At 43.1% G+C, this 27533-nt stretch overlaps 1 protein-coding gene across 2 annotated transcripts in view; it reads left to right on the forward strand.

The window, feature by feature from the left end:
• itpkb (inositol-trisphosphate 3-kinase B) overlaps positions 1-27533 on the forward strand; it is a 42886-nt gene that overhangs the window by 3025 nt on the left and 12328 nt on the right. For both annotated transcript variants that reach the window (XM_024135188.2, XM_024135189.2), the window contains exon 2: positions 314-1581. In XM_024135188.2, the coding sequence (XP_023990956.1) occupies positions 445-1581 (1137 nt within the window). In that variant the 5' untranslated portion in view covers positions 314-444. The remainder of the gene's footprint in view (positions 1-313; positions 1582-27533) is intronic.

Below are 27533 nucleotides of genomic sequence, written 5' to 3' on the forward strand. Positions count from 1 at the left end.
TAACAAAAGTTAAACTCTGGGTATTTTCTTAGCTAGAGAAAAAGCAAACACATGACTATTTCATGCAACATTGATTTGTATCTTGTATAGGCAAGTAATCCGCCTTGCCTTGGGAAGGAATGCTACCTTTGTGAGGGATTTTCTGGGTCATATTTTTAGAACAAAATGAAAGCTACACACTCATTAGTCCACACTCCACAGTGTGGGAAATAAGCGTTATTCTCATTCAAATGCAAGTCATATAATTTCAGCCTTTATTGAAGCTTTTACTGACTATGTTTTGTTTTTCCTCTCCAACAACTCTCCTCCATAGAAGAATCAGCAGGAAATTCCACCTCTCCTTTCACATACCCCACCAAATGCTATGGTGGTGTGTAGATGCCAGAGCACCAACCAGGACTAGAGCTAGATGGGAGCCCATACTGACAGTACCAGTCTGATACTATGGCTGCTTATGCCCTGAGCAGTCTGATTATGATGAATAGCAACAATCTGAAGAGTAAGAGCAGCCCTCGGACTGGGAGGCCTGTGCTGCCTGTGCCAGACCGCTCCACCTACTGCCAACTCCTGGTGACTGGGGGCCCCTACAGCCCTAGCAGCCTGAGTCCTGGCTCCCCTGGGGGCTCCTTCATCTTTCCCCCCTCTCCAGGCCCCAGCAGCCCCAGGGCCCGCTCCCCTTGCCGCCACCCTGATACCCTGGGGGTGATCGTGGGCAACCGTGTCCGCCGGCTCAGCAGCAACGGAGATGATGAGGCCCCAAACGGGGAGGTGAAACGCACAGTGCAGCTCCTGCAGATCCACCGGGAGCTCCTGAATGTGGAGGTCAACAAGAAGGTGGGTCTGTTCGAGGCCCAGATCTCTGGCCTGCGCACCCAGGTTCAGAACGCTGAGATCCAGCGCAGTCCTAGGGCCCCACGCAGAACAGGCCCAGCCTCCCAGGCCAGTCAGCCCACACAGGTGCCCACCCTCAATCCCCCACAGAGAGACTGCTCTCCAAGCATTCCCAAGGAACTCCAGAATGGGAAATTGTGTCTCCGCTCGGAGCAGGGAGTAACGGGGAATGGCAGAATAGAAAATAGCACGGCTGACCCAAATACGGAACAGGGAAGTCTGCTTGTGAAGAAATCAGCAGGAACTTGGTCYGAAGCTGACAGTTCAGCAAGCAGTCACTCCCCGAGTTCACTGGGGATTGGCAGCTTCTTGGCAGGCAGCGACAGTGAGCGCCCTGCGGAGAGGGCCCAGACCTGCCTGACAAAGGCAGGAACGGAGCCAACGRAAACCCAGCTGCAAGCAGCCTCGGCCTGGGCCGACAGAGAGGGGAGCTGCCCAGAGGTGGGGACCACCATCCCAGCCGTCATAGTAACGGACCACGGGATGGAGGCCCAGGGAGAAGGTTGTGATCCGAGCAGCGAGCCCCAGCACAGCCCCAGGTCATCCCGAGCCCTGAGGAAGCTGTCCTCCTCCTCAGCCTCTTCCACAGGCTTCTCCTCCTCCTGGGAGGAATCAGAGGACGACATCTCCAGCGACCCGGAGAGAGCCGAGGGACTGTCACCTGCCCTCCTTAACACCCAGCAGAAAGCTGTGAGTAACTCCTTTTTATTAAGGAACAAACTCATTCATTATTTAGTCTGTCACTAATCAATGTATCTTCTCTTTCACATTGAATGGGTAGATAGATAGAAATCTAATTTTACCCAAAACATTTAGTTTATTGTTCAGTGAAATAGGGACTGAAGTTAATAATAAAAGTTTTAAGAAAGCTTTTTAGATAATTGGGAAATTCTGTTTTGAGACATTTAAGTGGCATAWGTAGGTCCGTGACACTCCCATCTCTAAATTAACTTGTAAGTTTGCTAGAGGGCCTCTCTTCATCAAGTTCTTTGTCACACGGCACTCTTGCAACAAACCGGTCCGCTTCCTCCCTGAATAACGGTTGACATTCTCGCTAACAAAGGTACTTCTGTGTCCCGTTGTCAGCCTCAGACGCTATGACTCTGACCGCTGTTGGACGGTCTTCAAAGAGAAGGCTTCTGGCAAGGTTTATAAATGAGGGGATGTGTATACAGGTGTAGGATCTTCATATGACCAGTTTCTCACAGCAGGAAAATAATCCTGCAGCAACAGGAAATGCAAATGATTGTGTGGATTATAATTAATGGCCATTTTTGTAGGGGTTGACACATTTTTAGTTAGGGCAACTAAAGTCTGAAATATTTAGGGGAAATTACAAACTTTAGAAGCCTTTTAAACCTAAAATACATTACAAGTTGGCATTTYCTACTGTTCAGGAAATGTCTTGCAACAACAGGATGATCAATTTAAGATCTTACATCTGTACGTTAAGGGAAGAGTTTGCTTCAGAACAATGCACCAGGATTTGCTTACCCTAAGTGTTAGAACCAATAAATGTTATTAGTGGTGAGTGTGCTACTGCTGGGTGGTCTGAGATATTAATTACAATATATCTTGGAAATCGTCTGTGAGAAATTGTCATCTCATTAAAACCTTCTTGGCCTGTCTACGTCTGACTCTGACCTTATGTCTGAGATGCGTCACTGATTACCGCCATCACAGTGTTGTATTGCTGGGTTGCAGCTGGAGCACACACACAGAGACAGGCCTCCAGTGGCAGACTAAAGTGGCAGGATGAGGATAATGTGTTCCACATGCTGTATGGGACGTGTGCCAGGAGATCCATGTGATGTCTTGTCTGGGATAAACAAGTAAATCAGAGGGAGAAAACACTTCATTGTGCCCATCTGGGCTGACCATAGCAAACAAAATAAATATATGAATGCAGAGCACAGCCGCAAGGTCTAGATGGCCCAGATAGTCTTGAAGTTAAGTGAATGGAACTGTGCTGGTTTTGTGAAGGCTGTTTACACCGTAATTGATTTGCTTTGTAGAGGAATGTGTTGCCTTTATGTATCCATGACAGGGAGGCAGTCCTCTTTTACTGGCCTATGTCTGAGGAAAGTGTGAATCCCAGAAAAAGAGAAAATACACTTAGCAAGCTACTTGATGATGATTGATGGATATAATAATTAATTGATATATTGCAGTGAGCTCAGATTGGTGGATAAGGTGTCTGGAGTGCAGACAGGAGAAATTAACCCAGCTGGAAAGGGCATATTTTATTTTATAAAGCAGTTTATTGCTACTTTCCAAATTATTCATGCTACTTTCCAATTAGTTCAAGTTAACTGGGTGTAAATAGTAGGTTTCTGGAGTCTATTGGCTATAGTTTATACTTACTTTTCACAATATTCTCTTATAAGGAATTAGTTATATGTGGGTCGTTCCACCAATTAGGTGCCTTTGGAGTCATAAAAAGCACGTTCCCATCTCAAGAGGTCAAATAAAAAAAAATACTATAGTAACTGCCTATTAAGTGCCAATTAAAGTTGACCATAACACGTTTGACTACTTCCTCTTAAATCATCCATAAATCCCCTTGTGATAGGGGAAATGGAAGCTTATTTTGTGCAACAGGGATGGGCAATTGAATGCAAGCGTCACAACAAAATGTCAATCGTTAAAACATTTCTAGCCTGTCTATCTCTGGGTAACAGGATTACTGTGTTATGCTCAACCCGCTCAGGTTTCCACCACAAATCACCAGAAAATGTCCAAAAAGAGTAGAACCAGCTCACCTGCTTTTATACTGTTATTTGACTATTTGATTTTATTTGATTTTATTTGACTATTTGACTATTTGATGTTCAATGTTTCTTTTGAAAAACAAATATTTAAAAAGGAATCGTTTCACCATATTAAAACGAGAGTTCAGTTCATGTAACAGGGTTGACCTTAATATGAGGGACAGGTTTTTTTTCAACTTTAAAATCAATSACTAATAACATTAAATAAATAATCATCTTTGGAAATGAGTTTGTCAAAGCAGCAAAATAACTAGGGCTTAACAGTGATGGTGAAAACTTGGATAAATGTTGGGGTTAAGATCTTCCTAAAGTCACAGAGGATGCACAGAGTGAAATGTCAAAATGCTGCATTTTGGAACTTTAGCAAGTCTATTCATATAGAAAATCTGACTTATTGAATTGACCATGTGGTCTATATTAAATGTAGACTCCGCGAAATGACGTTGCCATGTGCAGCACCGAAGATATTGAGTGATGAGCGAGACGGAAGACTTTGCTCTCACACATTGTATCTGCACATGTGCATGGGTTCCCTTCACGTTGTTCCAGCGTGGTAGCCACGGAGAAGTTAAACCTCGCGCTTCAACACCTTAAGTTGTTGTGGAAATTGACACACTATGAATGTCCCTAGGCAGGTAGTATTGTTTACACACAGACTGAAAACCTTGGGGTCTTCTAAACACTTCAACATGTTCTAGGATCTGCCCCCTTYCTTTCTTAGTCACAGCAGTAGATTACACCAAAATGATGGCAACTACCTTAAGTAGAATACCAAACTATAGCCATGGGAAGGAAGTAGGGTGCTGATTGTGCTGCAGAATACCCTGAAAATTAAAAAAAAAATATATATATATATATATACATATATATATATTTTTTTTCTTCACAAAAGTAGTGCACCCGGCCTTTACTAGCTAGTCCTGTATTAGCGGACCAATATAGCCTTCTGTAGCACAGCCCCCCCAAAAATGTACAACGCCACAATATATCTCAGTTTATTGCATACATCGTGCATGCATTGGATTGCAATGCTGGTGCGGTAAAATAATCTAGTCCAGTTTAATGAATTACAGTGTAGGATAATCCAAGTATAAACTATGACACAATGTAAATGGAGAAGACTGAAAAGTGGTTAGTGACAGATCAAAAAAGTCTCCATGTGAAAGGAGGAGTTGTCCATAATGCTATCATTCAATGTCCTTTATTTACCTTGTTCGTAATGAGCACGGTACGGTTGCATTTTGGCTTTGTTTAGATGGATGAAACCAGTGGCATACAGACACCACCGGCTACAGACCTACCACAGATTTTACTTGCAGTGGTGAGGTTCTATTTGTTTAGATGACGGAGCGCAAAATATATGTAAATGACGTCATCATTTCCTCAATCAACGTTTGTACCGGCAGCCTATTGAGTAACCTATCATGGCTCCCCAACCCTGTTCCTGGCGTGCTACCGTCCTGTAGAATTTCACTCCAACCCCAGTTGTAACTAACCCGATTCATTTTATAAACCAGCTAATTATTAGAATCAGGTGCGCTAGATTAGGGTTGGAATGAAAACCTACAGGATGGTAGCTCTCCAGGAACAGGGTTGGAGAGCCCTGTATAAAACATGATTAAAATGCATCCTCCAATTGCAACGTCTGCCAATGCTCACACACGTTGTCTCAAGAAAATGTTATACAGTGCATAGCAAAACATTCTAAAAACCTGTTTTGCTTTGTCATTATGGGGTATTGTGTGTAGATTGCTGAGGAAAAATCAATTTTAGAATAAGGCTGTAATGTAACAACATTTGGAAAAAGTCAAGGGGTCTGAATACTTTCCGAAGGCACAGTATTTTTAGTACCCTAACACCAAATTAGGCATACCTCATTTCAAAATAGGCCATCATCACTGTCAATCATGAATGATAATTATTTACGTTTTACCGGTGAAACTGCATCTGCATGCCAATCATTTGATTGATCTCAATCAGTTTCATGCATTTCGATCTTCTTGAATTACTGTTTCATGAGCGAATTAGAGCAGATGATGTTAACAAACTATAAAGCGTTTTTGAATTTTGTTTCAATCAAAGCATAATGTATATCCTGCATAGTGGCTCTGAGTTTTGGCACGTGATCATTTTTTGGGGACTATTCAGCTTCAGCTAACCATCCTAAAATGTCATTAGAAATTAGGTGTTTTGGTGGAACAGTAATATTATAGGCCTGCTATGCTATTCGGTTCTGTTATATTAAATTCTAATGAATCGTTATGTGATCTTGCAAGACATTGATTCAGCTTTGATCTAACTTTACTAAACGAGCACCATTGTGAGAAGTGAGGATCTTCTGTAATGATAATAATAATAATAATAAGTGATGAGGACTATTAGGCGTAGGCAACAGATCTTGATGAGTGTTATTTTAAACGATTGGAGCGCCCTTCGTGGTGCTGAAAGGACTGCGCTAAATAAACTTTGATTTGATTAGCTTGAACACATGGTTACAATATACCCTATTACAGAATAAAAGAAAACAGAGGGCTGAACTATGAATTCATATAATTTATTTGCAGATATTTAATCATCAAATCAATGGATGAACATAAGTAGTGAACATAAATCATTATTACGTAGAATTGCAGGAAATTTGTTTTAAAACAGCCATAAAATGTAAGGACCTCAGCCAGACAGGAGAAGCAGGTACGGGGAGTCAAACATTTATTCAGGAACGGACAAAGACCACGACAGGAGCAGCGTCAGCACACGGGTAAACAAGGACATATGACAAACATCAATCCCGAAGCAGGGAACAGAGCTAGGGAACAGACAGTTATAGGGAAGGCAATACACAAGTCATAGAGTTCGCTGAGTCCAATGAGCGCAGATGCGGCGTGACGGGGAAAGGCAGGTGTGCGTACTGATGGTGGCTTGATTGCGTAATCTGGGAGCCTGGCGCCCTCGAGCGGCAGGGGGAGGAGAGCGGGAGCAGGCGTGACAGTACCCCCCCCTAGTGTCCCACCTGGGAGCCGGCCGAGACATGGGCGCTGGGCAAGCTGGCTGGGGTAAACTCCCGACGAACTGGCAGGGGTGTGGGAGCCTGGCGAGCCGGCTGAGGCATGAACGCCTGTCGATCCCGCTGCAACGTGGAAGCCGCGATGATCTGACGGAGACGTGACAGTTTGACGAGCCGGCTGGGCGAACAAGACCTGGCGATCCGGCTGAGTCCGACGTGGGATGGGCTCCTTCCGACCAACCGGGGCAAGGAACCTCTCGAGCCAGCTAGTGCGTGGAAGCCCGACGAGCTGGCTAGGCACCCCGGTTCCATCGGCGGCGACCCAGAACCAACCGCTCCACCAACCGGAAGCCCAGTACTCCCCAATGCTTCGTGTGATGGCTTTGGGATTCTGTAAGGACCGACGCCGACAGGAGAAGCAGGTACAAAGAACATGACAGGAGCAGCGTAGCAACGGTACAGGACATATGACAAACATCAATCCCGAAGCAGGGAACAGAGCTAGGGAACAGACAGTTATAGGGAAGGCAATAACACAAGTCATAGAGCTGAGTCCAATGAGCGCAGATGCGCGTGACGGGGAAAGGCAGGTGTGCGTACTGATGGTGACTTGATTGCGTAATCCTGGGGAGCCTGGTGCCCTCGAGCGTCAGGGGGAGGAAGAGCGAGAACAGGCATGACAATAAAATCAAGCTTTTGGTGTGGTGTATTCATGTCTCTCAATGAACTAGAACCTAAAAGCATTATTACCTCCAACTTGGCCCAATTCACATTTCCAATTTCCCACCCTGACATAGCCTACCTTAACGGGCCCTGCGTCTCAACCAATAGTCAATATAGGTTAAAGATCCAAAGCAGAGCTACAGCAACTTGGGCTTTACAGTGGCCACTCTGGTTTGCGTGTCCTCTGCAGAATGGTGCCGCTGTAACCAAGTGGTCACATATCGTTCTGGGTTCCACTGCGCAAGAGCAGATCGGTGGAGTTTTATAAACATCAAGGCACACAGGTGATTTTTTTCTTTTTTCTATACGTTCTGAAGTTGTCAAGCCTCTAATGGGCCTCTGCATTGCACACATGTAGCCTACAGTTATTCGTAATTCACCAGAAGAAAGGGAAGAAACCACTATTTACCTACCTCTAGGCTGCTGTAGTCTACATATTTATTTGGTTTGTCATTCTATCGTTTTTCATGAAATTTGTGGTAATTAAATAGAATTGATTTAGAATTGATCAGCATTTATTTTCATGCTCCCTCACGCTCCCCCAGCACTACACACCTGATTACTTGTGAAGCTAAGGCAGTTGCACTGCACTATTTCATCAATAAAAATATATATTTTGGGGGGAGAAAATTATTTGTTGCGACCCCCCTTCCCCCGCAAATAAAATCGTAGCACCCCCAACTCCGAACTACTTCCCGTGGCTATGCACCAAACCTATTGTAAGATGCCGCTTTAGTCAGGAGCTGTCTGCTCTGCCTCCAATGAGGTTTCCCAATCCCAACAACAAAAAATAAAGCAAGTTTATCACTAAACAGTATCAGTCAAAAGTTTGGACATACCTACAGTACTCATTCCAGGGTTTTTCTTTATTTTGACTATTTTCTACTTTGTAGAATAATAGTGAAGACATCAAAACTATGAAATAACATATATATAATAATTTGGTAACCAAAAAAGTGTTAAACAAATCAAAATATATTTTATATTTGAGATTCTTCAAAGTAGCCACCCTTTGCCTTGATATAGTAGGTTTGTCCAAACTTTTGACTGGTACTGTATTTTGGCTTATTATATATTTGTTAATAAAAGGTCATTATAGCTCTATTGTTTATATTATCAAGCATTCAGATGGCTTTTTATAGTCTGGATGCAAATCTAATGCTTTAGCCAAGTTCTTTGTCATGGGTTATTGAGCTTATTAGGAAGGGGTTCTCTGGGCTGCGGGCACAGTGACACCCATCTGGAACCATGTCACGGTGGTGTCTCCTTTTCCTGTGTCGGCCAGAGGAGGGAAGAGCCCTGCGCGCTACAGCACAGTGTAGCCTTGCTAGAACTACAGTGCAGATGATGCAGGCTTGCGGTTGCCTGTTGCAACAGGCACAACAACAAGTGCCCAGGGGAGCTGCTGTCAACAATGTGGTGCAGTCAGGTGTTTCTATAGCGTTGTCAAAAAGTTGTGCGGTGGTGCAATAACATTAGTCATTAGTTGGACTGACTGTTGTAGTCCAACAAAGCTCCCTGTTGTCCGAATTATCTATCTAAAATATTATTACTCACGTGATAGAATAATACATATTTGAATGATATCTTTGTCTTGGACTGTGGCCAGTAGTTTTTTTCTAACTGACATCCGGCTTTATATTTGTCTGCGAATTGAAGTTCACGTCAAGTCCAGGGATAGTCCTGCATGGCCAGACTCAGGAAGACTGAAGATCCAGGGGTTCCCCATTGGAAACCCCATGGAGGGTTATCTGTTGTTTTTGCAGTTTGTTGTTGTTCTTGTTGTTGATGATGCATGGGATGGCAGGGCTGGGTAGCTAATAAGGCTGAATTTAGTGATGGCAGCTTCCTGTCTCCAACAGGAAGGATGAAGGGGGCTTATCACAACCACATGGCTGGACATGCTGTTGTGGTGCCTGTGCAACAGGATGTGATGTGTTATGGTGCCTTGGTCATTAGCAGAATGGTGACACTCACTCTGGCTTCATATGACCTCCTGTCCTTCAGCTGTGAACCAACACAGCTGGGTAACACTTCAGACKAGTTCTAATGAGAGAGATTGACACGTTTTTATATTATTGTTGTTGTGCTTTTATGCATTCCCTTGAACTCAGTGAGAGGGACGTCAGCGGTGATGTGAACAGAATACGCACACACACATTTCTCACACACACATATACCCCAAAAGCGAACTTTCATTTAGGTGAAGGATCTTGAGGGTTCAGAGCAATGGAAAAAGTAACACCCCTGTGGTAGCCTGTTGCCTGGGAGACCATGTGACGTCAAGCGAGGCCTGCTTCAAACAGCTGGGTTTTGTGTGTGTGTGTGTGTGATGTGTGTGGTGAAAATGTGTGTGGCATACCTTAACAATTCAGACTGTTGTGTTGGTGTGTGGGTGCACAATGTTTGTGTGTGTGTGTGTGTGTGTGTGTGTGTGTGTGTGTGTGTGTGAGAGAGAGAAGTGCTGCTAGGAGGGAGGGACCCACTTTCTTATGCATGAGACAGGAAGTGCAACACTTTTTACATTCCCCCTCTTTTAGGTTGTATGAGGCTGACCCTAAAACTCCATGGCAGAGCAGAGAGCTTAGCCTGGCTGGTTGGGTACCCACTAAAGGGAAAGTATCAGTGGACTCCTAAACAGTGTTTTTGTTTGCTATCTCACTCTGTCGAGATAGAAAGGCAATTGCATTTCTCAAGTGGCGTGTTGGCGGTTGTACTCTACTTTTAGTCGTGGAGATTCCTTACTAGTTCTATATCTATGCCAGTTGTGTTATGAATGGTTTGTGAGTAATTGCCACTCACTCAAGAACCTTGTGTTTARAATTGCTAAACCTGTTGGATCCCCTTGTATAGCTGATGCTGCCTGCCACACAATTACCTACAGTGACATGTCGAACTCTAGTAAATAATCAGAGAGGTGCTGCTTTGATGCTCTCTGCATAGATGTCTTCCTTTAAGGTGATTGATAGAAGTTGATTCACAGCCTCTCCTTGACTTTTATGTCTATAACCACCTCCCATTTTACCAGCACAGTATACTATACAGATACAGGATCTTAATTTGACCGGTTTCAAGTAGCAGGAAAATAATCCTGCAGCAACAGGAAATGTGGATTATTGTGTGGATTATAATCAATGGACATTTTTAAAGGAATTTATAAWTTTTTTGTCTGAAATGTTAAAGTGGAAATAACAAACTTTATAAGCCTTTTTAAAACTTGAATACACTACAAGTTAGCCTTTCCTGCTGTGCAGGACATTTCCTGCAACAACAAGGTGATCAAATTAAGATCCTACATCTGTAGGTATAGTAGATGAATCTTATCCCCGGTGCTAGCTCACTGGAATGTCTAAATCTCACTGTTATTGAAGGAACAGCAATAGTGTGCATCAAACAATTCTCATTACATTGAAGCAAGTAATTTACCTCTAGTCTAGTCTATTGTGTGCATGTATTCACTGCAGGTTTGTTATTTTCACACGTTTCCACATGTCTACATGTCTCTGGGTATCAGCATTATAAAGAGAAGGCATGATGTCAGAAGAGGCCTGTTAAAGGATTCCCTTGTTTATGGCCCATTGCCAGTAGATAGGTCTCTGTCTGTCTGTGGAGCTAGGTCTCTGTCTGTCTGTCCTGCTTCTGTATGGTTACTGCTGTGATGCTGCTGTGGGAAGACTAAAGCTGGATGAGCTTAGGTCACATTCTCCGGCTTTGCACATGGTTAGTATATAGGAAGCAGAGTTTTAACACGTTCACTGTTATTACATTCTACAGAACATTTCACCTGAGGATTAGAGATGAAAGTATACTTAAGTGAATTCATTCCTCATTTAGTAGAAGAGTGGTGAGATCCATACCATACAGTAATATGACAGAAACCTTTTGCGTGTTTGAAGAGTGGCTGGATGGACCTGAACTTTTCTCAGATAAAGGTCAGACAGACATATACATAGATCTTATTGGCCAGTGGAAAGTGTCTTCTTCTTATCTTCACAAGATCTATCTTTTTTTGTCACTCGATCATTTTTTGGTCGCAGATGTGGAAAATACTGTCGCCACCAACGAGCCCCCACCACTTTCCTGTCTCTCTGACAGAGGTTCCTCTTCAGGGGTTAAAAACCACTTCCTCCCTGTGCTCGGCGCTGTGTTCAGTGGAAACTTTAACAACACCAATGAGGTCGAGGAGTCGCTGAAGAGCGGCATCCCTTTCCTCCTGCTCAATATAGAACGCTGCCTGGGTCTATTTTATCAGAACAATAGCACGACGCAATGAGGTTACGTGCTCTCCCCACGATACGGTTCTGCCTCTTCCGGTCCCCAACTAACAAACCTGCTGGGGCTTTTGATAGCGTGTATGTAGAATGGCTGGAATGGAGATAGAGGGATGGACGGATGAGAGAGGGGTAGAGAAAGAGAGAGATCTTCTGGCCCATGGCTGTCCTGAGAAGAGTGGCTGAAGATGTTTCACACCAAAAACAATTTAGTCAGGGCCCCTGTATACACTGGATGCCAAAACATAGGTTAATTCACTACAAATAAATGTCTTGCAGTATAATAGGGTGTTTGACATGTATTCACTGGGGACATATATTCTCTGGGATGGACTATGTTGAGAATGGCCGTAAACAAATCCCAACCCATCATGGCTGTGGTTTATTCACAGTAGGATGGCACAGTCATACAGGATTATCGGGAGAAGGGAGGATCTGTGGGCCTTTTATGATGGATGAAGGCTGTGGAAAGTTTGTTGAGAGGTTATACTGAGAATGTGCCCGTGGCCTCTGCCCTGCTGTGTTGTTTGTTTTGTTATGGTCTATTTTGACTATTTACCTCCAGCACTGGCCATGTGATTCTCATCACTGAACCAGTCCATTAAATGACTGTGACTGATGCGTTGAGGAGCACTTCATATCCCAATTAAAGTGATAAGATCCAAATGCCATGAGCTCGACTACAAATCACCAGATCTTTCTGTACTGAGGATGTGATTGAGGAACAAAGGGCACAGTGTATGTATTTGGAAGCACAAAGTCAAAGGCCCTGAACGAAATTAGCAAAATCTACTTTTGATCAACAACTATCTACATATATTATCTCCAGAACAAAATTAATGCTGCTTGCCTGCTGTGCTAGGATGAGGGTTGCAACGCTACCGGTAATTTACTAAAGTTACCGGAATCTTCTGTAATTTTGGTAATTAACAGAAAAATGTATAGCAATATATCGTAATTTTGGTAATTTATACTTGAATAACTTAACTTAAAAAAAAAAGATTCATAAATAGTATTTATTTTTATTTTATTTTATTATTTTAAATAAACTCTTCCACTACTGACTTTTTTCACAACTGCCACCAGTTTGAAGCCAAGACATTGATAACAAATAGATATTGACAGGGGCGCAACTTTGGTTTTAGAAGTGGGGAGGGCATTTTTTAAATATTTTTTTTATTTAACCTTTATTTAACTAGATACAGTGCATTCGGTATTCAGACCTCTTGACCTTTTCCATATTTTGTTACGTTACAGCCTTATTCTAAAATTGATTAAACAATAGCCCATAATGACAAAGCGAAAACAGGTTTTTAGAAATTGTTGCAAATGTATTAAATATAAAAAACAGATATCAGATTTACATAAGTATTCAGACCCTTTACTCAGTACCTGAAGCACATTTGGCAGTGATCACAGCCTCGAGTCTTCTTGGGTATTTTGGGRGGGAATCGATAGCTAATTTCCTGCATTTCCACACAATCCAATTTGACCAATGGCCCTTCTAGCTGTCTCTATTTAGAACAACAAAAAGTAAGGAAAAATGCCCCCAGTCACCAAGCTAGGTAAGAGATCATTGTTAAATATGTTTGTTGTGGGAAGCTCAAGTGCTAACAGTCAGTAGCTGGATAATGTGTGAAATGCTAATGTTAATGTATGTGATATATGTGGTACACTTTCTGGGTGATTTAAATATTGATTGCATTTCATCAAGCTGCCCACTCAAGAAAAAGCTTCAAACTGTAAGCAGTGCCTGCAACCTGGTTCAGGCTATCAGTCAACCTACCAGGGTAGTTACATTACAGTTAAATCATCAACATGTATTGATCACATCTTTACTATTGCTGCAGAAATTTGCTTTAAAGCAGTATCCAAATCCATCGGATGTAGGAAAACCAAAGTTCCAAAGGCTGGGCCTAATATAGTGTATAAGAGGTCATACAATAAGTTATGTAGTGATTCCTATGTTGGTAATGTAAATAATATTTGTTGGTTTGTGGTGTGTAATGAGGAGCAACCAGATGCTCCACTTGACACATTTATGAAATTGCTTATTCCAGTTACTAATAAGCATGCACCCATTAATGACTGTAAAAACTATTAAATTCCCGTGTATTGATGAGGAATTGAAAAAATATATATTGTTGAGAGGGATGAGGCAAAAGGAATGGCAATTACAGATTCAGTGWGAAAAGTAGGGAATTAGCTAGGGAAACTGACAAATCAATAACGTTACATTGCTATACTGACTCTAATAAACTCACATTGCACAAAAAAATAATTATCGGTCTTCAATCGTTTAGCCGCTGGTTTCATCATTTGATTCAGGTCTAGTATGAATGAGGCAAAAATAATAACTTTACCTACCTTTGGCCAGCTCACTCTCTCTAACGGTACATCAACTGGCGAAAGCTAGCTAAGTTAATTTACTTCTGTTGAAATGGGACAGAAAGGCTACAAAATATTTCCATACAAACAACAGCTGTTAGATATCAATAATAGCCCCCTCATATCATTATCTGACAGATAGCTACAGGCTAGAGCTGAACTGGCTGTGGTAGCTAGGAGCTAGCTAATTCACCTCAGTCAAGAGGGAATGAAACATTAGTAAGCTAACGTTACATGTCAGTTACACTACTAGCTCAGCACTGAGAATAAACACTAATTGATTTTTTTCCCTGTTAAGTTAAACAGTGGTTTCCTTGCCATCTACATCAGTCAAATAAAGAGTAGCCAGTTTCTGCTCTGCTTGCTTTTACAACTCGGAGAAAAGCGCAACACATACACACAGACATCAGCTGCCTCTGTTCATCTCTCCCATGCTGGTCTTATGCGCCAGCCTGTCTGCACGCTGTGTGGTGTCCTAAATCCAGCCGGGTGAAACCTCCAAACAGTCTACCCAACCGCTCTAAGGTGCCCACATGGCCCTAAAGCACACTGACACCATTTTTGGTATAACAGTGCAATGATAAAATAGAGCGGGACAAAAATGCAATTTCTGAATGTGTATGTGGTGTGGGGTGTGTCCCCAATGAAAGTTGCGCCCCTGCATATTGACATAGTAAAATAAATACAAGTGTGTAAAAAAATGATATTTAATGCTGAAACCTTCATATTAAACACCAATGGTATTCACTAAGTTGATGATTTATATTTAGGAGAATGTTTTACAGCTTTGTCATTCTATTTTAAAATGTTTAATCATCTTATTTAATTATGTGATAATGCCATACAGAGGGTCAGAKATAATTACAGACACCTGTGATAGTTTGAAGTACCACTAGATGTCTTGTGATAGAGTCCTTGGAAGTTCCCAAAATTCTGGTAGTTCACTGGTAAACTTTGAAAGTTTCCAGTAATATACCCTCGCTTTGCAACCTTAACTAGGATACAATGGCAACTTGCTTATACCTCTATTTATGCCTGGCACTAGGTGAGTGATTGTTTACCCAGGGTGCATTGCTGTAGCACGGTGGATATGGTAGTAGGAAAGTATTGTGGTTTCACATGGTGCTAGCTGTGCTGTACTGCACTGAGCAGACTCTGATATAAGTCTTCTTACCTGTTATCTGACTGTGAGGTTGGCGCCAATGTTTGTCCTGTCTGTGAAATGAAGAGTTTAGATGTACAGACAGAAACTTGGGCTGATCAAATCATTCAAACCACATCACCGGGAGCCACGATCTGGAAGTGAACGTTGTGTGTAACATTTCTGCTTTTTGAGAGCACAAAGCAGGTTGAGAAAATAGAGAGAATGTATGCATAAGAGTTGCAAATGAGTTGAAGGACAATTTGCCCATAACCTTAACATTTAACTAACTTAGTTTGATTATGACCAATGCCCACAACTGTGACGTTGTCAAAGATACCCAATGATGTAGACTCAACTCATCTGAATACCTGGTGTTTGGCCTGGTACGACCTTATGTCTTTAACTAAAGAAATCTATTCAACCTCTGTCGAATTTAGTAGATCATTTGCGTATGTAAAATGGCCTCAATAACATAATTGAAACAGATTGATACAGCAGAAACTACTCCTCAGTAGTATAGTCATGTAAATCTGTCTYTGAGTCTGCATGCAAATACCTGATTATCATGTGGTACGAGATCAAACCCTTTTCAGCTCTGCCTAATGACAGAGAGTGCATGGCCTCTAATGTCTGTGGACACAATGGTTCATTATGTAATGCAAATAATACACAACTTCATAGGTACCATAAGTATTCCATCAAAGATTAAATGTTGCTAGAAAGTTAACAATATATTCCACAAACAGGCCACAATATGCTATGATGGAAGTTGTTCCAATAAAGAAATTCCAGATTTCACTTGAATTGATCATTCTGTCAGAGTTTCCCTCAAAACACCGCTCTCCAGTGCTTGGCATGGCTGCCAGAGTGGGTATAAGGAGAGGTATATTATGTTCTTCCTACATTTTATCTAAGAGGAGATCATTATTTAGTCCAGAGAGGAGTAGTAGAGTTGGGGGAATCCATCATTTCAGGAATACAGGAAAAGGAAGTCTCACAGGGACAAATCACCCAAAATACGTCACACCACCACAGTGACCTCAGATCCTCTCTGAAGACAACCCCAGAGACTCCTCAGGAAAGGAGGTTATGTAAATAGCCTATATATTATGGACTGCATTTGTCCTCTCTCTCTCTCTCTCTCTCTCTCTCTCTCTCTCTCTCTCTCTCTCTCTCTCTCTCTCTGTGTGTCTGTGGTTAGCTCACATACTTAAAAATGTATTCTAGTACTGTAGTTAGCTAAACCGTATGCTGTATCTGGATTATAAGAGCCATGCTAACAGAATCACTGTGTGTTTTATGGATTTAATGCCAGTTATAATATCTGGATATGAAAATAAACAACGATAACACAGCTCTTTTACTACCAAGTGTTTGCCAAGTATAAATACACTGACATTAGACAGAGCTGGGATTCTGTATGTTGACTGTGTGTTGTTGAGTGTTGGTCGGGGTGTTTGTCTGTCCGTCTGTTTGTCCCACCCTGTCCTGACGTGTGTCTAACATGCTGCAACCTGAGCAAACTCGTGTTTATGCAGTTCCCACATGTTTGTGATTTGTGTGTTTGAGGAACTGGTGATTTGCATGGGTGAGCAGGACACACAGACTCAGCCCGGCCACAGGCAGCAGGGCCGTGTGGACGGACGCCGGGTGGCCTCTCAAGTGCTCACTCTCAAAGTCATACCAGCTCATTTGCATGGCCCTGATTTTGGTTTTCCAAGGTGGCTTTGTGAAACAAATGAGCCATAAGCCTGGTTGTCCTGCCCCTGTGAAGACTCTGATTATAGCAGGCAGCTATATCTGGAGAACCAGAGTGCAGCATCCATCCATCTGTCACCATGTCGTCTTTTGTCTCTCACATGTGGAGCCTGATTGTCCCTATGCTGGGTGTTGTCTCAGCATCTATCCTCCTCTTCCTCAGACAGCTGCAGGTACTGTAACAAAAACATGCTTTGGCTTTAGAGGATAGATTCTACTGAAGTTATAGTGGTTTCCTGCTACTGTATAAAGAGGTGTTACTCTCATTTATTAAACCATTACCATTACAATTATGTGTTCTATATGGTTCTTATCTCTGTCCTGATAAAACGTTATCATGGTTTGAAAGTTATGTTGAGTGGTCATTGGATGTAAAAGGAATTCAGTGACAAGTACCTCAAATTTGAATTGTAGTGCTTTTAGATATGAAGAAATGAGTTATGCCTGCAGTGCTTATATATTTAAATCCGCTATGCATTGTTGTGCATGTGCTCCTATTTATTCAGCATGGAAAATATTGAATGAATAAATGCATAACAATTCTCTGTCACAAACTTCCATTCATTCTTTTGACCACCCATCCTGACTTGATCTCCTCCCTCCCCATCCTCCCTCTTCCTTCCCTCCGTCCCTCCATAGCAGTCACTCCAGTCAGTTCCTGTCTCACAGACTTTTCCTGCATCCTCTGTTTCCCATGTCTCCACCTCATCTCCATGGCTCCACTGCTTCCTCCAGACTCTGACTTGTTTTAATCCGTCTCTCCAGTCTGTGAGGGGACTGTCGTCTACTTTCTCTCCCCGCTCCTCTCCCCCTTCCCCTGCACCCTTCATGTTGGCTCGGTGCTGTGGCCCAGTACCTGTCGGTCTGTGTTAATAAAACAATATACACTGCTCAAAAAAATAAAGGGAACACTAAAATAACACATCCTAGATCTGAATGAATGAACTATTCTTATTAAATACTTTTTTCTTTACATAGTTGAATGTGCTGACAACAAAATCACACAAAAATTATCAATGGAAATCAAATGTATCAACCCATGGAGGTCTGGATTTGGAGTCACACTCAAAATTAAAGTGGAAAACCACACTACAGGCTGATCCAACTTTGATGTAATGTCCTTAAAAACAAGTCAAATGAGGCTCAATAGTGTGTGTGGCCTCCACGGTGCCTGTATGACCTCCCTACAACGCCTGGGCATGCTCCTGATGAGGTGGCAGATGGTCTCCTGAGGGATCTCCTCCCAGACCTGGACTAAAGCATCCGCCACTCCTGGACAGTCTGTGGTGCAACGTGGCGTTGGTGGATGGAGCGAGACATGATGTCCAGATGTGCTCCATTGGATTCAGGTCTGGGGAACGGGCGCCAGTCCATAGCATCAATGCCTTCCTCTTGCAGGAACTGCTGACACACTCCAGCCACATGAGGTCTAGCATTGTCTTGTATTAGGAGGAACCCAGGGCCAACCGCACAGCATATGGTCTCACAAGGGGTCTGAGGATCTCATCTCGGTAACTAATGGCAGAACGGGCTACCTCTGGCGAGCCCATGGAGGGCTGTGCGGCCCCCAAAGAAATGCCACCCACACCATGACTGACCCACCGCCAAACCGGTCATGCCTGGAGGATGTTGCAGGCAGCAGAACGTTCTCCACGGCGTCTCCAGACTGTCACGTCTGTCACATGTGCTCAGTGTGAACCTGCTTTCATCTGTGAAGAGCACAGGGCGCCAGTGGCGAATTTGCCAATCTTGGTGTTCTCTGGCAAATGCCAAAACGTCCTGCACGGTGTTGAGCTGTAAGCACAACCCCCACCTGTGGACGTCGGGCATCATACCACCCCTCATGGAATCTGTTTCTGACGTTTGAGCAGACACATGCACATTTGTGGCCTGCTGGAGGTCATTTTGCAGGGTTCTGGCAGTGCTCCTTCTGCTCCTTCTGCACAAAGGCGGAGGTAGTGGTCCTGCTGCTGGGTTGTTGCCCTCCTACGGCCTCCTCCACGTCTCTGATGTACTGGCCTGTCTCCTGGTAGCGCCTCCATGCTCTGGACACTACGCTGACAGCACCAGCAAACCTTCTTGCCACAGCTCGCATTGATGTGCCATCCTGAAGCTGCACTACCTGAGCCACTTGTGTGGGTTGTAGACTCCGTCTCATGCTACCACTAGAGTGAAAGCACCGCCAGCATTCAAAAGTGACCAAAACATCAGCCAGGAAGCATAGGAACTGAAAGTGGTCTGTGGTCACCACCTGCAGAACCACTCTTTTATTGGGGTGTCTTGCTAATTGCCTATAATTTCCACTGTTGTCTACTTCATTTACACAACAGCATGTGAAATTTATTGTCAATCAGTGTTGCTTCCTAAGTGGACAGTTTGATTTCACAGAAGTGTGATTGACTTGGAGTTACATTGTGTTGTTTAAGTGTTCCCTTTATTTTTTTGAGCAGTGTATATATGTATACTGTATATGTATATTTATTAAGGTCCTTCCCAGTTTTCATATTTCACATTTCAAGCCATTACACATTTCATAATTCACAATTTCAGACAATTTCAGACAATCTCATGGATATTTTTACACTGCTCAGAAGCAGTGCTTCTCAATCCTGGTCCCGGAGACCCAAAGGGTCACTAAACACTAATGTGTTTTTAATAACTCCCAACCATATCCCAAGCCACCGCGGCCTGGTTGGTTCTGTTTCCCATCAGCCACCTTGATACAGACCAGAACCCCCAGTGTCTGAGCTGAGCTGTGAGAAATGTAGATGAGTCACTCACTCTCCTTTCATCTGAACACACATAAATATGACAGAACACAGAGATACTTTCTCTTTTAAACCGTTAACTCAAAGGGCGAATGGTTTCACAATTTTCCAACACTAATGATGGATTGGGTTTTTTAAGGGATATCTTTTGACCAGAACTAGGTGGAGCCGTTATATTGTAGTCGCTACTTACTGTAGATACACTACTTTCTCACTATGGATGGAGTAGCACCAGGAAAGCAAGTGCTTATCTGATTATACGTCGGATGTGTGTATACATGTGCATGAAAAAGATGACGCTGCAGTGGATAGCAGCCGTTTCACAGGCTCCTGACCAATTCTGCTATTTTTTTTTTTTTTTTTTATGCTGATCTTTTTTTGTACATAATGTCTCCGCCATCATTTCCTATGACCGAAAACAGCTTCCAAACATCAGAACAGTGATCACCAACCTCAATTTGGATGAAGATTTCTACTTCAATGAGTTGCCAGCTCTGGATGTTCTGCTGACTCCGGACCAGGCCATAATCCCCGGGACTCAAAAGAGGATGCGACGGCGAAAGAGAGGCAAACGAGCTGGCATTCTGATAAGACTTCGTTGGCGAGAAAATAAACCGCCTCTACCCTTCGTTCTATTGACAAGCGTACAATCACTAGAGAACAAACTAGAAGAGCTCCGCTCAAGACTGTCCTATCAACGGGACCTGARGAACTGTAATATTTTATGTTTCTCTGAGTTGTGGCTGAACAAGGACATGGATAATATACACTGAGTGTACAAAACATTAAGAACTCTGCCCTTTCCATGACATAGACTGACCAGGTGAATCCCGGTGAAAGCTATGATCCCTTATTGATGTCACTTGTTATTTTTCGTAGCTGTCTATTTACCACCACAAACCGATGCTGGCACTAAGACCGCACTCAAGGAGCTGTATAGGGCCATAAGCAAACAAGAAAATGCACATCTGGAGGCATCGCTTCCCATGGCCGGTGATTTTAATGCAGGGAAACTGAAATCCACATTTTTACCAGCATGTCATCTGTGCAACTAGAGGCGACAAAACTCATCATTATCTTTACTCCACACACAGAAACGCATACAGGGCTCTCCCTCGTCACCTTTCTTTGGAAAATCTGACCATAACTCTATCCTCCTRAWTCCTGCCTACAAGCAAAATCTCAAAAAGGAAGTACCAGTGTCGCGCTCCGATGAAACGGATGCTATGCTACCGGACTGTTTCGCTAGCACAGACAAGAATATGTTCCAGGGTTCATCTGATAACATTGAGGAGTTTACAACATCAGTCACTGGTTTCATTAATAAGTATATTGAGAACGTCACCCCAACAGTGGCAGCACATATCCCAAACAGAAGCCATGGATTACATTCAAGAAGCGGGACACTAATCCAGACTCTTATAAGAAATCCCGCTACGACCGTCAATTAGCCATCAAACAGCCAAAGCGTCAATATAGGACTAAGATCGAATTCTACTATGCCGGCTCTGACGCTCATCGGATGTGGCATGGTTTGCAAACTATCGCAGATTGCAAAAGGAAATCTAGCCGCGAGCTGCCCAGTGATGCAAGCCTACCAGACAAGCTAAATGCCTTCTATGCTTGCTTCAAGGCAAGCAACACTGAACCATGCATGAGAGCACCAGCTGTTCCAGGCGGCTGTGTGATCTCACTCTCCGTAGCTGATGTACATTCACAAGGCCACGGGGCCAGAAGGATTACCAGGACTTGTACTCAGAGTATGTGCTGTCCAGCTGGCAACATGTCTTCACTGACATTTTAAACCTCTCCCTGACTTGGTCTGTAATATCTACATGTTTCAAGCAGACCACCATAGTTCCTGTGCCCAAGAATGCCAAGGTAACCTGTCTAAAAGACTATCGCTCACATCTGTAGCCATGAAATGCTTTGAAAGGCTGGTCATGGCTCACATCAACACCGTCATCCCAGACACCCTGGACCCACTCCAATTTGCATACCGCCCCAACAGATCCCCACATGACGCAATCTCTATTGCACTCCACCCTGCCCTCTCCCTCCTGGACAAGAGGAACACCTATGTGATAATGCTGTTCATTGACTACAGCTTAGCGTTCAACACCATAGTGTCCTCCAAGCTCGTCACTAAACTCAGGACCCTGGGACTGAACACCCCCCTCTGCAACTGGATGCTGGACTTTCTGACGGGCAACCCCCAGGTGGTGAGGGTAGGCAACAACACATCCGCCACTCTGACCCTCAACATGGGGGCGGATCGAGAGCTTCATGTTCCTCTGTGTCCACCTCACAAAGGAATGGTCCACACTAGGGCTGACCCCATATACAGTGGGAAGAACAAGTATTTGATACACTGCCGATTTTGCAGGTTTTCCTACTTACAAAGCATGTAGAGGTCTATAATTTTTTATCATAGGTACACTTCAACTGTGAGAGACGGAATCTAAAACAAAAATCCAGAAAATCACATTGTATGATTTTTAAGTAATTAATTTGCATTTTATTGTCCTTTTGTTCGATTAATTCCGTCGATATATATCCAAAATGTCCATTTATTTGGCGAGTTTGATCCAGAAAAACACCGGTTCCAACTTGTGAAACGTGACTACAAAATATCTCAAAAGTTACCTGTAAACTTTGCCAAAACATTTAAAACTACTTTTGTAATACAACTTTAGGTATTTTTTAACGTAAATAMTCGATAAAATTGAAGACGGGATGATCTGTGTTCAATACAGGATTAAAACAAACTGTAGCTAGCTTCCTGGTCATGCGCCTCTAACTAACAGTACACCTCAAGTGACCCTCGTTCAAGATGGCCGTACTTATTCATTACACAAAGGAAAAAACCTCAACCAATTTCTAAAGACTGTTGACATCCAGTGGAAGCGGTAGGAACTGCAAGAAGCTCAATTAGAAATCTGTATTCCTAATGAAAACCCATTGAAAAGAGAGTGACCTTAAAAAAAAAATCTGAATGGTTTGTCCTCGGTGTTTCGCCTGCTAAATAAGTTCTGTTATACACCCAGACATGATTCAAACAGTTTTAGAAACTTCAGAGGGTTTCTATCCAAATCTACTAATAATATGCATATCTTATCTTCTGGGGATGAGTAGCTGGCAGTTGAATTTGGGTATGCTTTTCATCCAAACGTGAAAATGCTGCCCCCTATCCTAGAGAAGTTAAGGAGCGCGGTTTGGCGGGTCATGTTCGGAAGGACGCATAACTCGACCCTCGCCTCTCCAGAGCCCGTTGGGGAGTTGCAGTGATGAGACATTATTATAATGTCTATAATTATAATTATTATTATAAAAATGGTTTCTACAGCTGCACCATTGAGAGCATCTTTACTGGCTGCATCACGCTTGGTATGGCAACTGCTTGGCATTCGACTGGAAGGCGCTACAGAGGGTAGTGCGTATGGCCCAGTACATCACAGGGGCCGAGCTCCCTGCTATCCAGGACCTCTATACCAGGCGGTGTCAGAGGAAGTCCCTTAAAATTGTCAAAGAATCCAGCCACCGAAGTCATAGACTATCTGCATTGACCCTTTTTTGCACAAATTATTTTTGATTCATCACATACGCTGCTACTGCTTATTATCTATTCTGTTTCCTAGTCACTTACCTATATGTACAAATCTACCTCAATTACCTCATACCCCTGCACATCGACTCAGTACTGGTGCCCCGTGCATATAGCCAAGTCATTGTGTATTTATTCCTTGTGTTATTATTTTTCTATTATTTTTCTCTCTGCATTGTTGGGAAGGGCCCGTAAGTAAGCATTTCACTGTTAGTCTACACCTGTTGTTTACGAAGCATGTGACAAATAAAACGTGATTTAGATTTTACTGCATTTATGAGTGYACTGTATATCTGGTGTGTGTCCTCTGTGGAAATGGGTGTGATGTTATTACTACATAATAATACTTGCACTGCTTACTTTTTTTTAGACAGAGTAACGTCAGGAAAGCATTAAAGCATGTGGTCATCTAATTGTGTCGTTGATGTATGTATTCTTGTAGGCTGTTGGCGTGTGATTGGGCTGTATCTCTAATGTTTGTCATGTGAGGGTGTGATTGTGTTGCTTTTATGATCGTGGGTAGTTGAGAAACACGTAAACAGGCCTAAGGGGAAAGCTCACACTCAGGCCTGTCCCTGGTGCTGCTGTTATCTGATGGTCTGGCCCTGCCTCTTCCTGAGCGCCACTGCTACGCAGCTGACCCCTGGTTCAGTCAGTTTCCACCACGTGAAACAGTGTGTGTGTGTGGTGTGTAAGTGGTGTGGTGTTGTGTGTGTGTGGTAGTTATGAGTGAAGTGAGGAAGCTGAGTGATGATGTGAGTGAGTGAGTGAGTGAGTGAGAGTGAGTAGTGATGATGAGTATGAGTGAGAGTGAGTGATGAGTGAGTGAGTGAGTGAGTGGTGAGTGAGTGAGTGAGTGAGTGAGTGAGTGAGTGAGTGAGTGAGTGATGAGTGAAGTGAGTGAGTGAGTGAGTGAGTGAGTATGAGTAGGATGAGTGATGAGTGAGTGCAGCATTTGTGTGTGAACCAACCCCTAGCCTCCCAGATATTCTCTTACATCTACTGTGAAGAGCAGTATGAGTGGATCTCCCCACCATTGGAGCACAGCTCAAGTGATGGAAAAAACTCCAGTGCCTTTTATGAACTTCTTAATGTAACTTAATCTACTTAATGAAAACAGATATTTCCATCTGGGTGCACGTCACTGTTCAAAGATAGTCATATACCTTGTCATCACATCTAGATATAGATTGTTCCATGGATGGGAAGTTGCTTTGTCAATGTTTTTTCAAAGTTAGACGAGGAATATAAACATGGCAAGTATAGCCAGTCATCTGAAAGAAAATAAAACAAATATCTCTTAATTATGTGGAGTAAGATTTCCCAGCAATTATTCAAGTGCTGAAGTGCGTTTTAATGGTCTTAACTCTTAAGAGCTGCTCTTAAAACATCTCACTGTGTTTGCCAGAACGGCTGTTGTTTGTGGTTCGTCCTTGCTTTTGTATGGTTTGAGTCCCTGAGTTCAAAGTGCACCCTGGCTCAGTGGGGAGAGCACCCTGAATGGTGTGTGTGTGTGTTAGCTCACAGTGTGTCTTGGAGAGCACTCTGCTGGCTCTGGTGCTTGGGGGGGGGGGGGTAAAGGGCTCCCTGCTTGGGCCGAGAGAGACCAGAGTGCTGTTGTCGGTTGGTGGCTAAGGGAAACCCCACATCCATGGTGGAGAGCAGCTAGCGGAGTGAAGAATGCACTGGCCATGCCAAAACGGAAAATTAAAGAGAGCTCTCTCAGGGACGTCCAGTGAGGGGGGAATAACATAATGTTACCCATCGGCAGAGCACAGCAACTAGGCTGGAACTCATCCTGAAAAACACACTCTGCCGTTAACTGTTATACGTGTGGCTCATAATGCCTTGGCGCCGACCCTTTGCACTTAGTTAGATTGAGACCATCCTAATGATTTGGCAACAGCAGCAGCAGACTCCTTAAACCTCTTCTCTGTACATTTTTAAACATGTTATGACCTTAGATTCCTTTGTGAACAAAGCATGCGACACACAAGGTTGTCTTTTACCAACACCAGATAGCATACTGCAACATTTTCTCTCATCTTCATTGCAAAATGTGAAGAATAGCAGATGAGCTATAAAACAGCACTGCAAAACTACAAAACTACTTAAAACTGCAAAATGTTCTCACAGTCTCATGATAAAATGTATAAAATAGCATTACAAATCTGCAAATTTTTCTCTCTGCCCATGGCAAAATGTGTTGGAATGTGGGAAGTTAGCGGTTTTCCCCCCCAAAAATCTATTTTCCCCCCAAAATGTTTTTGTTGTTGTTGGTTTTTGGGGTGGGGGCCCCGTGGTGGTAGGTGTTCCCCAGAACACAGCAAGGACAAGGTAACAGGAAGATGGCTTTTAATGCCACATGGTACAAMGACTATTCATGGCTGGAATATTCAGAAAGCCAGGACTCACCAATTGTTTTGTATGCAGACACTTTTCACTACCCAATGTCCCTCCATCTGCCTTCAAATTATCCTAGAATCGTCCCTGATTTCAGTGTGCTGCTAAGCCTCACCCAAGGCAGCACTTGCCATGCAGTCAGATGTGTATGTCAGTCACCTTTAGAGCACAGCCTGGAACCAGTTACATATACCCTCAAGCTTCAGTAGCAGTAAGTGAAATATTACTCCTGGACTAATTTACAGTTTCAATGGAGACTCCCTGACTCTCTCTCTCTCTCTCTCTCTCTCTAACAGGCATTTATTGTCCTCAGTTCAGCTCAGACCACACTGAACCCTGAGGTGTCCCAATGCCATAATGACCATAAAATGTACATAGGATATCATATACTAAGTTGATCATATAGTTGAAGTCAGAAGTTTACATACACTTAGGTTGTAGTCATTAAAACTCGTTTTTCAACCACTCCACAAATTTCTTGTTAACAAACTATAGTTTTGGCAAGTCAGTTAGGACATCTACTTTTGCATGACACAAGTCATTTTTCCAACAATTGTTTACAGACCGATTATTTCACTTATAATTGTCACGTTCTGACCTTAGTTCCTTTGTTTTGTCTTTTCTTTTAGTATGGTCAGGGCGTGAGTTGGGTGGGTTGTCTATGTTAGTTTTTCTATGATTTTCTATTTCTGTGTTTGGCCTGATATGGTTCTCAATCAGAGGCAGCTGTCAATCGTTGTCCCTGATTGGGAACCATATTTAGGTAGCCTGTTTTCTGTTGGGTTTTGTGGGTGGTTATTTTCAGTCTTTGTGTGTCTGCACCAGACAGAACTGTTTTGATTGTTTCTTTGTTGTTTTGTTATTCAGTGTTCAGTTTTGTTTATTATTAAATATCATGAACACTTACCACGCTGCACCTTGGTCCTCACCTTCTAACACTGACGACAGCCGTTACAATAATTCACTGTATCACAATTCCAGTGGGTCAGAAGTTTACATACACTAAGTTGACTGTGCCTTTAAACAGCTTGGAAAATKTCTGAAAATTATGTCATGGCTTTAGAAGCTTCTGATAGGCTAATTGACATTATTTGAGTCAATTGGAGGTGTACCTGTGGATGTATTTCAAGGCCTACCTTGAAACTCAGTGCCTCTTTGCTTGACATCATGGGAAAATCAAAAGAAATCAGCCAAGACCCCAGAATTTTTTTTGTAGACCTCCACAAGTCTGGTTCGTCCTTGGGAGCAATTTCCAAATGCCTGAAGGTACCACGTTAATCTGTACAAACAATAGTACGCAAGTATAAACACCAAGGGACCATGCAGCCGTCATACCGCTCAGGAAGGAGACGCGTTCTGTCTCCTAGAGATGAACATACTTTGGTGCGAAAAGTGCAAATCAATCCCAGAACAACAGCAAAGGACCTTGTGAAGATGCTGGAGGAAACAGGTACAACAGTATCTACAGTAAAATGAGTCCCATGTCGACATAACCTGAAAGGCCACTCAGCAAGGAAGAAGCCACTGCTCCAAAATCGCCATAGAAAAGCCAGACTATGGTTTGCAACTGCACATGGGGACAAAGAGGAAAAAGGGGGAGGCTTGCAAGCCGAAGAACACCATCCCAACCGTGAAGCACGGGGGTGGCAGCCTCATGTTGTGGGGGTGATTGCTGCAGGAGGGACTGGTGCACTTCACAAAATAGATGGCATCATGAGGGAGGAAAGTTATGTGGATATATTGAAGCAACATCTCAAGACATCAGTCAGGAAGTTAAAGCTTGGTCGCAAATGGGTCTTCCAAATGGA

This window comes from Salvelinus sp. IW2-2015, unplaced genomic scaffold (assembly GCF_002910315.2).
Source record: "Salvelinus sp. IW2-2015 unplaced genomic scaffold, ASM291031v2 Un_scaffold86, whole genome shotgun sequence".
NCBI lineage: Eukaryota > Metazoa > Chordata > Actinopteri > Salmoniformes > Salmonidae > Salvelinus > Salvelinus sp. IW2-2015.